Raw genomic sequence first — 17,627 nt, 5'->3', positions numbered from 1 at the left:
ATTTTCATGTAGAGCAATTACAGGAAACTTCAAAAGTTGGATGATAGTAACTTCTGTATTCAGAGTCATGTAGACTGGAGACCTTCTGTAAAGCAAATACTGGTAAAAGTTTTATATTAATTTTGTTGTGGTTTAGTAGGGCATGTAGTAAAAAAATCCCACAGCCTTCTCTCTGATCGGGAAAATAAATCTTGGATTTTAGTGCAAAATGCATTTCAGCAGCGACAAAATTAAAGTAGGTATAGAATTGTGATGCTTAAAAGACAGACACCAGCACTTAATCTTCAGGTTTAATAAAAGACAATATTGCCAAGCTGCCATGGCACTGATTAAACTGATATGTTCCATCTCTGTGGAGCTCATTGTACAGACTGCTTCAAGAAAGTCATGCTGACATCGTGCCCTACAAACGAACAAAAAGCCAGTGTCCTTGGAAGTCAGAATAGAAAGACCTCAGGAGTTTGGACGTGGGGAAGAGGAAGAGGACCGTAACTGGTTGCTTTAGAAAGCTGGAACCAGCTCTCATAGTGTGCAGCAGTCACTTGTGCAATGAGTGCTTCTGTCATTTCATCAAATCCCTGCTGATTAAAGTCAGTAGAGAGTCTGATCAAAATGCCTGAATTTTGGTCTTTGAGGAGAGTCAGTCCCTGTAAGTGATCCAACAGTCTGAAAACAGGCCAGTCTCCTCCCCAGCATGGCAGTCCCTGCCGTGGTGTTGGACCACCTGCCATCCACCCTGTGTGACAGGGCTGTGCAGAACAGGATTGTGCAGATGTGCAATCCTCTGCTGTACTTCTCCAGACTCACCAACCACAGTATGAAGGCTTGCAAAAAGGAAACAGCAGCTGTATCACTGCGTTTAGTAGCCTTGATAGAGGAAGCAAATTCAGAGAAGAAACTTTATTTTTCCTTTTTTTTTTTTTTTTTTTTTTTTTTTTTAAATTTTACATCTCTGTGTATTTCTGGCCTCTGCGACATCCTGTGTCCAATAATTCTACAATATAATTATGAGCTGGGTGAAAAAGTGCTTCCTTTTGTTTGTTTTGAACCATGCCACCTTATTTCATTTGGTAACTCCTAGTTCTTGTAGAACTAGAAATTCATGAACAGTTTTTTCCCTGTTCATCTGCTTTTCAACACTTTTAAAGGTTTTGGGTTTATTTTCATAAGTGGCAGCATTTTTTTCTTCAAGTCATGGAGTTTCAGTTTTTTAGCTTTCTCGAAACTAAACCTCTTCCATTCTCTGATAATTCTTGCTGCCTTTCTCTGTGGTTTTCTAGTCCCAGCTCTGAGTCTTTTTCCTAGTTCATCGCCTTTAGCAACCTCTTTTGTTCTTTGTGTACTTCTGCTTTGTGAAATAAAAGTACAGTTCTGTTATGAAAATTAAAGTTGAGTGGATGATAAAGTTTAGTAGTAAGGTCTGGTGAGGAATAGTCCCAACTGGGCAAGGATCAGATTGGGATTTATACTTCAGATGCAGGCCACCCTCTGCTGTAATTAATTGTTTTTTCTGTTTAGCTGTAATTGTCTTCACTCAGCTCTTGCAACTAGGTATAAAAACCAGAATTAATATGAAATTTTTCATAGAGTGCTGATTTAAATAATGCCAGGATTTAAAATACTCTCTTCATGCTAGTAAGAGTTCATTGTTTTGGAAGATATGACTTTTGAATATTTCAGCTGACCTTTTTAAACTGCCAAAGCCCAACATTTGCTGAAACTACTGGGAAATTTCTGGTATTACTGTTTTTTGGAAGAGAAATTGGAAAGTGCACTGGTTGGATTTTACTTTCTTCCTTGAAGTCTTTGTAGAAAGCTACATAAGAAATTCACATAATTAAAAGAGAGAGAAGAAAAGGAATCTTCCCTGACCCTTCTATGACAGGGAGCATCCTGCCAACAATTGGTGTCAGCCAGAGCTTGGCAGCCACCTGAACTGGGGGGTACCTGCTGGTTGTGACCACTTTTTGTTCAGGTGGTTGAAGTGAGCATCCCCAGATGAGCCTGGCCTCAAGAACCATGCTGTTTGGGTCTAATTGAGTGAAAAGTGAAGAAGGTGTCTTGTTTCTGCCACCCCATGTCCTTAAGGCTGTACAAAAGGCCTCAGAAATATGCAGATGGTGTCTTGTGTGTCTCTGGTGAGACAAACAGATGACATGTTTGTGTGATTAATCCAGCCCGAGTGCTTCAGGATACCCAGTGTCCCAGCACTGCTCTCCAGGGACAGGTCCTGCTCTCCACGGGTGGGAGTTGAGCATTTTAGATACCCGCTGTGTTGTATAGTGTACAGACATAGTGCACTGCCTAAAATCTGAACGCTGGGCAGCTCTACAGAGCATTCCTGGTGCTGTGACCTCCTTGTGATGGCCATGGTAGGAAAAAAGGTGTTAGAGGGCTGGAGATGGTTAGCTTTGATACAACTGGAACAGGCTGAGTGCCTTGAAAGCTAATTTGTTTCATTTTCACAATCTATCTCAGTCAAAATACATCATCTCTTCGTTCAACCCTTGCCTCACTTTGGATTCTAAGAGTGGGAGATAATTTGATTACCAAGATCAAATGATGATGTTTTAGAGGAGGAGCCATCTGGAGTTTCTGAGTGAGCAGCTGGCAGCCTGGGCTGCACAGTTAATGATCTGACTATGTGCCTTGCAACTATTTTTTCCTGTGCAAAACCTTTTAAGAGTCTTTAGAGATCAATCTACCCCACTGCCTCCAAGTAAGATGCTATCTGCAAAATTGCAGACAAGTGTTCCCTTTTAAAAGCTCTTGCCACAACACCCTCTTTTTCTTCTCTATTAGTAAAGTATTTCTTTGTTAAGACTCCTAATGAATCCTTAATTTGCTGTAGTTTGGTACTTGGCTTTGCTTGACCTAGTAGTAGCTGGTTTGCATTTTGTCCTGCATTATTACAGCTGTACTGCCTGAAGTGATTTCCAAACTTCATGTGGTCAAGTTTTAATGGAAATACATTTTTTCCTTGAAAATCTTAAGATGTTGCTTGAAAACCACCGTGGTAAAGACAGTGCAGTAAAACTCTTCTCTCCATATGACCCAAGGTTTTTGGATGCATTTAATCCTTTTTTTTTGTCTTTGCCAAGTAGTGTTAACTGAGTGGGAAGTTATAACTAACTTAGAATTATCTATTTTTGCCAGAGCAGCAGTGGGCAAGAGATTTAACTAGGTATGGAGCTTCTGGTCAATGAGGCAGCTCTGATTTCAAGCTTTTTAATCATCTCCATGTCAAGCACTTCTTTTTAGGCCTGCCAGACATTTCTAACCTCCCAAAAAGCCACATCAGACAGTGCCATGTGGTTCTGATGTGGGGGACCAGGAGAGAGTCCCAGCAGGACCAGGGAGTCAGAGGTTTGCCTGGAAAGACTGAAAGACACTGGAGGCAACTCCCTAAAAGCAAATTGAGCCAATGCAGAGTGGGTGGTACCCTGCCAGCCTCTCCTGATTGATGCTATAAGAGCCCAGGCTGCAGCTCCAGGCACAGGCAGGCAGGCAGGAGAGCACAGCCAAGATTCTTGGGTCTGTGGCTCCACCAGATGGATGGTCCTGAGGCCAGGCCACTGCTTTTTCGGAAGAAGTTTTTGAAAGTTGGGGAGGGTTGATGTCACTTTAAAACAGAACTGTATCTGGAAGTAGCAGAATCCCCCATGAGAAGGAGGGGCTTATCTAGCGTTGCTTCTTTTCCCCCTGTGAGCTCTTCAACTCCTACGAACTCTGATCTCAGCCTCTCCACTTGTGCTCTTACCCTCCAACTTACTTCAGATTTCACTCTTTTGCCAGCAGCCAGGTATCTCACCCCTGTGCCTCCCACATTGTGCTGAGCTGAAGTAAGTGGAGGAAGGCAGGGAGAGCAAAAAGATGGTGTAGGACCAGTGACTTCTGCCCCATGTACCTGTTGGTGCAGCCAGTTCTTCTGAACTTGCTTTGTATTGGTTATGAGCCCCTTTTCTCCAGTTCTATTGCAGATTGGAAACACCAAGAGAAAAATAGGATTTGGGAACAGATGGCTGGGAGAGGAAAATAAAAAAGATGGATCAGCTGCACATGGCACAGCTGTGCATTGCTGTACAGCTTCTCTGTTGGCACCTTGGACACAGCCAGGTTTTTACATTGTGTCTCAGAGTCCCTGTAAAGGGATGAATTTCTGAGTACTTGCCAGATAAAAGATCTGGCTTGGGGTACATGTCAAGACTCAGAAAGGAATGAATTTTGATTAAATGGCAATTCTGTGGCCAATCTGTGCCCCAAACCATTTAGGAATAAGGATGCATGGTTTAATTTTTGAAGTGACACAAAATGCTTAACAGTCCAGTAAAGAGTTCTGAAATATGTGTAATGTTTAATAATATTCAGCATTTCTGCTTTAGGAAAACCCACATGCTCCCACAGTTAAATTGTTAGTGAAGTATTAATAAGAAAATGACATTCTCATTTCATACAGACATGTAATTCCCCAGAAACGTTAAAAAATTTACATTTTAAAAAGATACTTGTTACACGATTGTTTTTTACCATTTTTGTTTTTGCTCTGCTTAAGGAAAACTGAAATTGGATTGTAGTAAGGAATCAATGGTGATCTTCAGTGACTTCAGCTCCAGAGGACTTGCTGGCCTGGCAAGGTGTCCCAGTGCTTGGGGACACAGGGCCCCCTCCTAGGAAGCCCATGAGCCTGGCAGCTGGGTGGGTAGATCAGAAGGGCTCCTCAACAAAGTGGTTTTGATATGCTTTCAGTTAAAGCCAGTTGCAGTAGCAGCGAGCTGCCTTTCTGAAGATTTGGGGGATGCTTTTAGCCTAGCTAGAACGAAAGGGTGCTGAGATTTCAGTTGTGCTGTTTTCCTGTGCGTGTCTGAGGGCCTCTGGAAGTGCTTGGATGCTGTATGGCAATTTCCACATTGTGGTTGTTGCCCAGCAAATGGCTTGGCCTCAACTAGTGGAAAGAAAGAGTTCAGGATGGGTTCAGTGCTCCCTGTCTGGGGAGCTCCAGTGTTTCTCATGGATTGCTTTGCCTCTCGCTCCTCCTGCCCTTGTGTTTCACTGGGCCTGACAAGCTGAGCAGCAGAGGATACATGAAGTAGCAGAGATTGCTCCTTTCCCTTCCCTCAGCTGTGGCTCCCATCGGTTTTTCTAGGAGTGGCAGAGGGTGTTAAAGACATCAAGCCTTGTGAAAATGGGGATGGCATCCTGTGTTAATGGGACCACTGACCTGCTGTATCCTTCATCAGAGTGCAAAGACAAAGTTGTGGCAGAAGAATATGCCGTTGTTCTGTTCAGGGTTGAAAATGACTTCTCAGAGGAAAAAAAAAAAAGAGTTTGCAGCAGCAGAGATTAATGCTTACTGACATGTGCTCAGTTTTCTGTTACACTTCAGGGAATGCCATGGATTATTTTGCTCTTGAATTTTGTATGGCAGGAATTTCCCTTGGTACCTAGGATGCTTCCAGGGAAAAGGAAAATCTGAGTTGAAAAAGTGCGAGTGGAGATTTAGTGCTTCACTCAGCCTGTCTTCTCTAAGTGCTTTGTCCTCATTACACATTACCACCCTTGATTCCCAGATAGGATAAATGTTTCCTGGGGAGAGAGCCAGTTTGTATTGCTGAAAAGCAACTGACAGTGCTGAATAAGCAAATACATCAAAAGCTGGTGTTTAAACTTAATTTCAGCCTCTCAGGGATAAAAACAAGTTGTACCTTGCTATCTGTAATATCCCTATGCAATATTCCTGTGACTGCACCCTGCAATATCCCTGTGATTGTGCTTTGCAATCTGCACCATCCCTGTGCAATCTGCATAGAGGTAATTGTCTTGTAGGCAGTGTGGGAATGAGCACAGCAACGATGATGGATGCAGAATCTGCAAACCACCATGAGGATGGAAACCCTGGCCCTGGAGAGAAGAACTCTTCATCCTCTGCCCACCAGAGGAAGATAGTTTTGCTCTGGTTTTGACTTGCCTGGCCATCACCACACAGGCCAGGAAGGTGTTGGACCATGGACCTGCTGGGGTTCAAACGTGGGGCAGCACCTGGCCCTGCTCTGGGGGCTGAACCCGCTGTGACCTCCCCATTCTGGGTAGTCTCCCTGCAGAGACAGGTACCCCCCTCCCCTCTCATGGGGCAGATCGTGTGCAAGAATTCCTGCCATGTCTGAGTGGGCGGATTGTGCCTGGGATGTGGGAGGGAAGCCTGGCCCTGGTGGAACTCTCCCCTATGGCATGGCCTGATGGCAAAGGGGCAGCACAGGGAGAAAGCAGGTCTGGAAAGCTGATGAAGGCAAGAACTTCCCCGGTACCCAGGACACCCAGCCAAGTCCACTGTGAAGGTTTTTCCTTGGAGGTGCGTGTGCCTTTCCACCTTTTTTCCTCTACTAACTACAGCCCTGGTCAACAATTCATCTGAGGTGGGGAATGAAAAGTCTCAACTTGGAAAGGCTCTGCTCACCATGGCATTTTTCCTGGGGGCTTGGCTCAGCCTGTGCTGGGTTAGATGGCCAGGAGGCCTGGGCTGTCTATGCTTACTCTCCCCTCGGGAGCTGGGGCAGGAGTGGGAGTGGAAGAACTGCTGCCTGGGGGAGAAATTACAGCAGCCAGTGGGCTACAGCCAGCATGGGGACAGCGGGGACACAGCGGGACGGCGTGGGCAGTGATCCATCTGGGAGGAGAATCAGCCTGTGCAGAGGAGTGTTTATATAGGGCCATGATTTAGGACTGGGGGACTTGGAGGGCTCTGGATGAGGCCTGTGTCCTCCTCTGTGTCCCCAGCTGAGGCAGCTGATGTAAGCAGGAGGAGCTGGTGCAAAGCACAGTCTCCTTCCAGAGCTACTGCAGCTCCTGGATGGCTCCTCAGTGTTATTTGCTTTTGCCACTAGATGGTGAAGTAAGGAATAAGGAAAAACACAGGAAGTCTGGCTGTGTTCCCTGTGCCTCCCTCCCTGTGAAACCACACTGTCGTGCTCTGCTTTCTGGGAACCCAGCAATTTCAGGCAATTATTCCCTGGACATTTTATACAGCTCAGCCTTCAAGAACGGCTGCTGCCACCCTGACTCTTTGATCTTTTTAACTCCAATGCTGCCAGCCTGCGCTGATGTAGATGTGGCAAACTGTGTTAGACAGAGATGGCAAACCGGCCTGATGCAGGGATGTGCAGAAAGCTGTCTTTGGTCTGGTTTTTGAGGAGGGTGTATGATCTGCTTCCCCTTCCCCACGAGGACCTGAACCTGCTGTGAGACCCACACCTTGGCAGGTGGAAACTGCAATCACTGTGTGGCTGCTCTCTGTTGTGCCATCTCTTTTCAGAGCTGTTTGCCTCACTGCAAGCTTTGCTCCGGCTGTGCTAAAGTTTTCTGGGGATGGGTGATGGACCGGAGAGTTACAGTTCCCCTGGGGCACGCCTGCCTTTGTAAGAGGGATTGAATGAATGTTGATGACGGCAGCCCCTGCCCCAGAGGTAGTGAAGTAGATGGTGGAGAACGGGGAGGGAAAGGGCAGGTGCACACGTTTGGGCACTGGGGAGTGGAACTTGAAGGAATGAGTTACTCCTCAGCTGAGTAACTGAATGCCAGCGTCTCCCAGCTGGGAAATTAAATGCTTTAAAGGGATGCAGTCTCAATTCTGTCTTACATGTAGGCTGACTCTGCTCGGGCCTCTGCTTGTTGAGCTGCAGAAACTTTATTGCTTTCATTTAGGGAGGGTTATAAGGTCCCCAACCTTTCTGCTCTCTGAATACTGGCCTGGGTGCCACTCTGCAAGCCCAGGATGTCCTGCTTTTCATAGAATCATAGAATGGTTTGGGTTGGAAGGCAGTTTAAAGGTCATCTAGTCCAATCCAACTCCCCTGCAATGAGCAGGGACGTCTTCAGCTAGATCAGGTTGCTCAGTGCCCCAGCCACCCTGACCATGAACACTTTTAGGAATGGGGCATCCACCACCTCTCGGGGTGAGCTGTTGCAGTGCAGGCTTGGAGAGTCACTCCCTTTGTGACTGGCTGGAACACTGCCCTGCTTGCCCAGGTTCTAGGAGTGTGGCAGTGCTTCTGGCTTGGCTCTTTCTTGCTGGGCATTGCTGCTGGGGGGAGTCTTTGCACAGGAGCAGATCAGGGAGTGCCCACAGGAGTAAGGCTGTGTGTGGGCAACCTCCAGGCAGGAGTGGGGCCAGTGGCTGGGGTGTATCACCTACCCTAGGGCTGGAAGGATTTGGCTGTGTTTTCACTGTGTTTTGGCTATGTGGTCCTTAGGTATGGAAAAGTCCCCTGTAGTCTGGCACAGGGTTTTATGAGAGGCAATGAGTCAGTCCCCTGAGCGAGACAGTGAGCAGTATGGAAGGTCCCTGTAGTATATTAGGAATGCTCCATAGAAGGTTTGGTTTATTTTTTACTGTGTTTCCACTGTTCTTGGCTAATCTCAGTGGGATCTATCTTGTGAGCTGGCAGGCTGGGGAGCCTGGGGAGAGGAACGGAGCTGCTCCCCAGCACTGACGGATGGCCCCCTGGTGTTTAGTTCTGGCCATGTTGCAGGACGCAGCGAGGAAGGAGAAGTCCCGAACAGGGAACTGAATAAAGAAAACAACTCTTCATAAAAACACACTCACCTTGTGCTTGGCACAGAGATACGTGTGTGTGTGTGTATTTGTGGGTGCTGCAGAGAGAAAATGCACATTTCTCTCTCCCTTCTCCCACAGGCATTGAAGTGCCTGAGGGGCACAAGCCAGTGACATGCAGACAGCCAGGGAGGTTTCTTGTGCATCGCTCCTCCTGCAGTGCTGAAACGAGCCTTTTATGTTCCAGAGGCCACTGTGACACCAGGCAGAAGCAAGAGAGAAAATACTGAATAAACCTTGCACGAGCACAATCCCCATGTCAGCCTCACCCCTGACTCTGGCACGCTATAATCTGTAGCATGGAAATGTTTCTCTTGGCTGTTGGTTTAGGGCTGTGCGATCAAATCTGGTAGTTAAAACCCTGCTGAACAGGGCAGGCAACCTGAACAGCAGAGGAAAGGCAAGCAGAGCTTTCAAGCTGTTTGCGAAAACAGCACCTGAGGAGCAGGTGGTCACACAGCATCCATCCCGTGCTGCTTTGAGCCAGGTGTCTGCAGATGGGGAGAGTGGAGAACTGCCACTGTAGGTAATATTCAGTGTGTCTCCTTTCCTTCCCCTCTGAACATCTGATACCATGGCAGCCTCCCTGCTTACAATGGGATTAGGTGCTAGCACACACCACTGCTGCAGCTATCCATTTCCTACTGATTTATTCAAATAACTTGGAAAAGTACATCCAGCAGCTGAGTTCAGAAAAACTCTGTTGAAAAACATGCCTGGCTCTGCAGGAGCTATTGCTATGAGATCTGTGAAAAGAGCAAACCCCAAACACTCACGTGCAGCAGGGGTGGGGAATGGAAGAGCTGTGGGTCTGAATGTGTGTAGGAGGAAAAGTGCCTGGGATCTCAAAGCAGCTGGAGGGGTGGCCACACTAGACAGTTTTTGAATTCAATTTACAAACAGAAGGAAAATAGGAATCACAACATTAGAAACATCTGCCTGGAAATGGATGGTGTGCTTGCTACATTATTTTGCAGCAGCAACATCATGAACCCAGCAAAGCCAGGTTTGCCTGCAGAATGTCTGTGCCTCTTTCCTGATAGCTCCCGTTTCTCCTCCTGGAGTTAACACAGTAAAAGGGAAAACCTTTTTTTTGTGTGACTTGGGTGCATCTCTGCTGGTTTGTCCTGGACCTGCAGGAAAACTGACCAAGTTAAAGCTGCTGTGAAGGGCTACTCAGTCAGTAGTCCACAGGGTGTCACAAGCCATGGCATTTCAGTGCCTTACTCCCGAGAGTAACTGAACAGCTAGCAAGGCAAATCCTCCTGAAAGACACCCTGCTTTGATACATTCAGATAAGCCCAGTAGCGTGATCAAAATACACAGCTACAAAAAGGGCTTCCTGCCATGGATATGCAAATATTGAGATCAGTGCAAATCACAGACCTCATACAAAGCAAACTGTGACTGCTGTTTACCCCCGGGTGCATAGCACCCACAGCTACAAGGCTTCCCTCTTTTATGCTTGTGTCAAGTTGCTCTTGAAAGCTTCTGCTGAGCAATAATTTCTGCACCTTTTCCAATGGTTTCCCCTTTCACGTGCCCCCTCCCAGGAGTCTGTGCTGCCATGCCTTGACATAGTCTTAGGTTTGTCCAGTTTCTTTAGGCCTGAACCAGACTTTCTAAAAAGCAAGCCTTGGTCCTTCACCAGTATATTTTAAATTTTCCCCTGCCAGAATCTCACTGCTTTTCTGGACATAAACAATTCCTGGGGCTGCTTGCTCAAAACACACATTTTGCAGCCTTATTACCATAGCGATTCTTTCCAGAGATTCTCTCTCCATATGTGGTTTGCTTCGTGCTGTGAACAATTCCAAGACCGCGTGAATGTTTCTCAGCTCTTTCTCCCCAAGGGGCGACAAGGGGAGGGTGGTCCCGGTTCCCCACGATGGAGACGATGCTGGAAGCGATGCTGGAGTCGAGGAGTGGAAGAAATGTATAAACATGGAGGCAGCATGCCTAATTAATGACCCGAAACCAGCCGTAAAGGTCAGTTTGTTTGCAGGGGCCGCGCTCGAGGCGTGCGTGCTGAATGCGAACTTGGCCGCCGAGGCTGGGAAAGGGCACTGCTGCCCTCCCGGGATGGCAGCTGGCACAGGGGGAGCCATCACGGGAGGACTGACAGCCTTCAGCCTCACTCATTAGTGTGCACCCAGGCCGTCTCCCCTCGTCTGGCGAGCCCCGTTCCTCGTGGGGCTCTGCTGAGAAACCAGGCTGCTTGCTGGGGAAAGGGCAGGCTCCTGCAGGTCTTCGGTGTGGGATGCTGCAGAGAACAGGCTGTTTTCTGGGCCGTCTTGTCAGACACTTGTCGACTGAGTTTGATCTGCAGAGTCCTATTACTCATATTAACGCTGTCAGCAGCACGCAGGCAAAAATTGAGCGTCTGGAAGCAAACGCCAGGGAATTGATATAAAAATGTTCTTTTCTAGCTGTTTTTTTGTCACTGTGAAACTTTTCTCTACAGTCTTCCAGGGGCTAAAAATTCAAGTTTCTTGCCTAATCTAAGGACTCTGGGAGTTAAAGCTTTATGAATATTACAAATTATCATCAAGCATGGTATAGACTTGTAAAGATGGCTGTCCCACAGGACAAGGTGTGCCACGGGTTGTCATGTGAGATCTTCAGGGTACTTTGCCAGCCCTTGCAGTTTCTGACCAGCCTTCATCTCAACAATTGGGCAGAGCCATGAGACAACCTGCAGAGAAAATCAAGGGGAGACCTAGCATTACTGAGTCACTTTGCAGACAGCACTGAGCACTTCTGGTGTCAATAAAATCACAGAGATGTCACACGCACAACAATGGTGGCAATGAGAGGAAAGTGCCTTTGATGAGGCAGGTTTTTTCCCTCTCTGAGATGAACACAATACCATCCCAGCTGTTCCCCACTTGCCGAGAGCTGTCTTTCTAGTGGTGTTTCTGGGACAAACCCTGTTCTTCAGGCCTTTGGTCTCATGTTCCCCTCGAGCTCTTTGTCCCAGCAAACTGAACTGATCAAAGCTGCTTTTGCCATCCAGTGGATCAGGCACAACTTGTTGGCTGTGTCTAGCTTCAGGCAGACTGAAGGTGTCCAACTAGAAAAAGAGAGAGGAAATCAAGGCAGGTGGTCATGCTTTGTCATTTAAATCGGCATTCTGTCTGTGTTGGGGAATGCAGAGAGCATGAGGGGAAGGCAGGGTGTTTCCAGCAAGGCATCATCCCAAGTCTGAGAAAAGTGTCTCAGACAGTCCCTGGTGGCCTTAGTGAAGGTGAGCTGTTAGAACCGGGATCGAACAGAAGGGGTTGATCGCGCAGGCAGGGCACAGCCTGCACCCTTCCCTGGTTTGGGTCCTTCCACCCAAGCAGTGACCAAGGAGGCTTCTGCCAAGACTCCTTATCCAAGGACGACCCTCTGCCAGGCACAGCAAGGCATCCTGCAGAGCACAGCAGTCCCCTGCAAATAGCAGAAGGCAGGAGGTGTTTGCAAAGTCCAGCATATCCTTGACCTTTCAACCTGGCCTTGCCAGAGACTTAGGTGACTCAGTCCTCACGTCCTTGCAGTGAAGTCTACTCTCAGACAGAGATCTCTTCTGTGGGATCTTGATGTCAGTCATCTTGAGTTCAATTTACAGGTTTTAAGTTACTCTCTGCATTTTGCCCTTTTCCCAGACACAGCACTGCAGTGGGCCCTGCACTCACTTGCTCAGGCAATGGGATCCCCTCTCATTTTCCCTCACTCAGCCTTGTGCCAGTCCCAGAGACTGTGCTCTCTGGCTCCCAGATCCTGTTTCTCCCATTCTGGTTCCCTCTCTTGGGCGTCACTGCTCCTGGGCCTGGCTTATAACACGGTGTGTGGCACAGGGACAAAGATGACAGGCCTTCCTCCCTGAAGGCTTTCCTCTTGCAGAGGAAATTGGTTCACTGACCCGAGCATTCAGCACGGCAACTGAGAGCAGCCTGAATCTGGAGCACCGAGTGAGCATCACTAGAACCATCTGAAAACGAGCGAAAAGAGAGAGAGGATCGGGGCTGGAGCCCGTGTGCTCTGCAGGTGAGTGACCTGTACGTGCTGAGGTCCGGCAGCTTTGGGGCTGGGCGGGATCCCTGGAGCGTCACTATCGCTCCTCTGCTGTGACAGAGCTCCCACGCTGCTGCTGCAGCCGTGGAGGTGGGTGATGCCAGCCCCGGTGCCGTCGGGGGGAGCGCCTAAGGAGGCTTTCCAGGTGTGGGGCACCCCGCGGGGCAGCTGCCTGCCCGGACCCGGGCTGCCAGGAGCGAGTGCGCTGACCCTGTGCCGCGGGGCCGAGCCGGGGTCGGTGCGGCAGTGCGGGGCCGCCCCATCCCCGGCTGCTCTGCCGCGCCGTCCTCCTCCGGGCCGTCGGGGGAGTCGCGCTGCTCCGGGGGGACGGCGCCGGGCCCGGCGGGTGCAGTGAGGCGCCGCGGCCGCCAGGTGCCACTGCCCCCCCGCGCTGCCCGGGGCCGCCGCCCGCCCCGCCGGCAGCGCCCGCTCCGTGCGGGGCCCCGCACCCCGCGGGGTTCCTTCATCCCCGCCGGGTCCCTCCACCCCCGCGGCATCCCTCCATCCCCGCGGCATCCCTCCATCCCCGCGGGATCCCCCGCCCTCGGCGCCGGCAGCTCAGCGCTCCCTGGCTGCTGACACGCGGGGCCGTGGAGAAAGCGCTGCCCTCGGGGCTCCCAGCGAGCACGGCCGCGCAGCCGGCGGCCGGAGTGGAGCCCGTCCGTTCCCCGGCGCGCACACGGAACGGGGCGGCAGCTTTCTCTGGCCATGTCCACCCCCGGCCGGACCGCGGAAGCGGCGCAGCGGCCGCACGGTTGTCGCCTCCAGCCGCCCCTCGCACGCCCATTCCCAGGGACAGTGGGGGCCTCTCCGGGCGGGGCGGAGAGCCAGGCTGGGCGAGACCGTGGGATGGGGACAGCGTGACAGCGGGTACGGGTGTGTGTGCGCGGAGGTGCCGGGGAGCGAGCGGGTGTGCAAATACAGGCAGTGCGGACGGGCGCGGTGTGTGCGCGGAGCGGCCGTGAGCGCCGAGCGAGGGGCGGGCGGGGGACGCGCGTGTCCGTGCCGGTGCAGGGCTGCGCGGTGTGCGAGTCGGGCTGCGTGTGTCCGTGCGTGCGTCCGCCTGTCCATGTGTGGCTCTGTCTGTGTCTGTGTGTGCGTGTGCGCGCACCGGGGGCAGCTCCCCACGTGGGGCTGACGCGGCAGCCCCGGCCCGATCCGGGGCTATAAAGCTGCTCGGCGGCGAGCGAGGCAGAGCAGCCGCGGCCGGCTGCAGCTCCAGCCTCGGCTCCGCTCCGCCCGCCCCGCCGCGCTCGGGGGTCCCGGCGGCAGCGCCCAGCATGCGCCGTGCCCGCCCGCAGCCCCGCGGCCCCCGGCGCGCCGCTCCGCCCCGGCCGGCGGCACTGTAGGACGCGGAGGAGCCGCGCACGGAGCCGGGCGCGGCGCGGGTGGAGCCGGGGCGAAGGGCGGGGGTGTCCGCGCAGCCGGGGTTGATGTTTAACCTGGAGCGCCCGTTCACGGAGAGGGGCCACTTCTTCTCCTCCATGGAGTACCAGCGGCAGCTGGAGGAGGAGGAGGGCTACCCCCCTCCCGGCACCAATGGGACTTTCAACGACAGCGGGGCCGGGCCGGGCTGGGGCACGCCGTACCCTCTGCACACCACCATCACTCTCATCAGCCTGGCCGGCTTGCTCATGCTCTTCACCGTCTTTGGCAACGTCCTGGTCATCATCGCTGTCTTCACCAGCCGGGCGCTCAAAGCCCCCCAGAACCTCTTCCTGGTCTCCTTAGCCTCAGCTGACATCCTGGTGGCCACGCTGGTCATCCCCTTCTCGCTGGCAAACGAGGTGATGGGGTACTGGTACTTTGGTAAAGTGTGGTGTGAGATCTACCTGGCCTTGGATGTGCTGTTCTGCACCTCCTCCATTGTGCACCTCTGTGCCATCAGCCTGGACCGGTACTGGTCCATCACACAAGCCATCGAGTACAACCTCAAGCGTACTCCACGACGCATCAAATGCATCATCTTCATCGTCTGGGTCATCTCGGCTGTCATCTCCTTCCCACCACTCATCTCCATCGAGAAGAAGAGCGGGCAGCAGGCTGACCAGGGGGTGGCAGGGTGCAAGATCAACGATGAGAAGTGGTACATCATCTCTTCTAGCATCGGCTCCTTCTTTGCCCCCTGCCTCATCATGATCCTGGTCTACATGCGCATCTACCAGATAGCCAAGAGGAGAACAAGGGTCCCGCTGAACAGGCGGGCAGAGCGTCCCGAGAAGAAGCAGAATGGCCTGGCTGACAAGGAGGACCTGCCAGCCACAGCGCAGCTCAACGGGGAGAAGGCAGCAGGAGGCAGTGGTGGGCAAGAGGGAGAGGTCAATGGCATAGACATGGAGGAGACCTCTTCCTCCGAGCACCAGGAGAACAACCAGTGTAAGAAGTCAGAGAGACCACCGAGAGGAAAGACCAAGACTAAGCTGAGCCAAATTAAGCCCGGGGACAGTTTGCCCAGGAAGACAGAGGAGGAGAGGAACACCAAAGGGTCCCGCTGGAGAGGCAGGCAGAACCGGGAGAAACGCTTCACCTTTGTGCTTGCAGTGGTGATCGGGGTCTTTGTCATCTGCTGGTTCCCCTTCTTCTTCACCTACACGCTGATGGCTGTCTGCGAGAGCTGCTCTGTGCCCGACACCCTCTTCAAGTTCTTCTTCTGGTTCGGTTACTGCAATAGCTCCTTGAACCCTGTCATCTATACCATTTTCAACCATGACTTCAGACGGGCCTTCAAAAGGATCCTCTGCAGGATAGAGAGGAAAAGGTGTGTTTGAAGGACCCCTTGTTACCGGCAGGACAAATCAAGACTTTGTAGGAGTGTAAAGTATGTCTCAGGCTGTGCTTGCATGGGATGGTTTCCTTCAGCTCGTGAGCAGGAAGCCTTTAAAACCTGAGATGAGCCTGTGGGAGCACCGGGCAGCAGCAGTGAGGAGCAGCAGGCAAGTGCAGGTCTGAGCCGTGGCATTCAGCATGCCAGGGGAGGATGGCCTTTGACTTGCTCTTTTTATTTTGTTAGTTTTTTTTTTTTTTTTTTTTTTTCTTCCCCCCCCCCCAGAATCTCTCAGTGGATATTCTCATGACTGCTCACTTTGACTCTTTAAAGGCAAACATTGTGCAGCTCTGCGAGAGGAACAACAAAGAGGGAGTATGCCACACCTGAGGTGTTGGCTTTTTATCTTGTTGTGTCTTTTTTTCCCCCTGTTGTATATGTAATGAATTTGGACCCCCTTGTAAAATACAGTATTGTATTCTTGAATTTGAATGTCTTAATTTTTGTAAGGCAAGCAGCTTTGAAACTGTGAATGCTTTAATTATCTTTGATACCTTAAAAGTCTTTCTTTTCCTACCCCTTGCAAAGCCCCTCACTCAAAACCACTGAATAACTAGAGCCATCCCTCTACCTGACAGTTTGATAATATTACCAAAATTCCCAAATTCCTGTCTTTTTTTTTTTTTTTTTTTTTTTTTTTTGTCGTTGTTTTGGCTGTAAAGCTTAGGATCACAGACCTCACCAGACTGGCTATTTTTGTTGCTATTTTTTTATGTCATACCTGTTTCTGTTTAATTTCTGTGTTGCCTCTGACACAACACAGCTGAGATGGCCACTGCCATCTCGTTACTCATGAGAGCAGAGCCCGACGGAGCAGTGGCTTTGCTGTGCAGGCAGGGATGTCCCAGGCAACAGAGACTGTCTCCCTTGCTACATGAGCCTTGGGACCCTGCCAAGCTCCCCACGAGTTAATCTTGTTTGATATTATACCACTCTGCAGCACTGAAATGTGTTCGATGCTCACTTGCTTCCTCCACCTCAACTGTAAATAGGTAACGTTTCAAAGTAAACAGCAGGGCTCTGCATATCATGTTATCTCATCTGTGGTTATTTGTGATGGTTTAACTTCTGCAGGATTTCCTGCAGAGAGGAAGGGGTTTGTGCACAATGGCTGGTCATCTTTCTCAATTAAGAAAGAGTTCAGTTTTTAACCTGCCAGTCTCATCTTTCCTAGGAAATAGGGAAGCATCCCTCTTTCAGTCTTATACAAGGCAAAACTCTGAAATGGGAAATTTAACTTCCAGTTTCTCCATAATTTTATAGTGTAATTAAGCTTTTCTTCTTTTTTCTTTATTAAAGTGTAAATATTGTGAGATTGGAACAGGAGAGAGAGTTAATATTGCTTTTACACTTTTTCCTGAAATGGCTTTCAGCTCTTTGTGCTAAAAAAACCAAACCCAAAACAAAAATGGACAGAACAAATTTAACATCCTTGTGCCATGAATAAATTTCTGGAGAACATTTATAGGAAAAACTTTTGATTTATCACAAAAAATAAATGAATCTGCAAGTCTTTTAATGTTAGGAAAACAGCTTTATCAAATGCTGACAAGTCACAGAAATGGTTTGGAGAAAGCAAAGTTTGTATCCGTTGAATGTATAAATGAATTTGCCTTCTCTGGAGTTGTATGCTACACAGGAAGAGACTTTAAAAATACGTTTTTACTTTTGGGAAGTGTTTTGTTGATTTTGCTGTCTCTTTTTGACTTTCTAATTAACTCCAAGTATCCCTGGATGCATCTTGGGACTTGGAGAGCAGTGTTTACATTCACTTGCATTTTCAGAACTGAATCCTCAAGAGGTGAGGAAAGCAAATAAACTGTGCTTTAATGTAAAAACAAAACAAAACCAAACCACAAGCAGGAGTTGCTATAATGGATGATTATTTTTATTAAATAAAAGAGCGTTTACAGATCAAGTGTGAAAATCCTCTGAATAATGTTAGCTGTTTTATTTTATTGTATTTTATTTTCTGAACTGTTCACCAATCCGCTGGTAGCTTTGGTCTTACCGTTTCTTGAAGAACACACTGGGAAAAGCACTCGTGTTGTCTGAGAGGGATTGTTAGCCCAGGTAGGAACAATGGCTCTGTTCATTGTGCAGTGGCATAATAACGAATGAGTCCTTGATATTTCTTGGGTA

General features: G+C 49.7%; 1 protein-coding gene across 1 annotated transcript; it reads left to right on the top strand.

Annotated features, from left to right (window-relative positions):
* The first annotated feature begins 14,078 nt into the window (after positions 1-14,078).
* ADRA2A (adrenoceptor alpha 2A) lies at positions 14,079-17,402 on the top strand. The gene has a single exon (XM_066190568.1). It carries the CDS (start codon positions 14,095-14,097, stop codon positions 15,427-15,429), a length of 1,335 nt encoding a protein of 444 aa, XP_066046665.1. The 5' UTR covers positions 14,079-14,094; the 3' UTR covers positions 15,430-17,402.
* Positions 17,403-17,627: the final 225 nt, after the last annotated feature.

The sequence above is a fragment of the Chamaea fasciata genome, unplaced genomic scaffold (assembly GCF_029207755.1).
Source record: "Chamaea fasciata isolate MVZ Bird 193981 ecotype frontalis unplaced genomic scaffold, bChaFas1.0.hap1 SCAF_9, whole genome shotgun sequence".
Classification (NCBI taxonomy): domain Eukaryota; kingdom Metazoa; phylum Chordata; class Aves; order Passeriformes; family Sylviidae; genus Chamaea; species Chamaea fasciata.
This window is presented reverse-complemented; position numbering and strand designations above follow the sequence as displayed.

Excerpts from the sequence above, each read along its gene's own strand:
- ADRA2A (XM_066190568.1), top strand. The coding sequence starts at position 14,095 with ATGTTTAACCTGGAGCGCCCGTTCACGGAGAGGGGCCACTTCTTCTCC.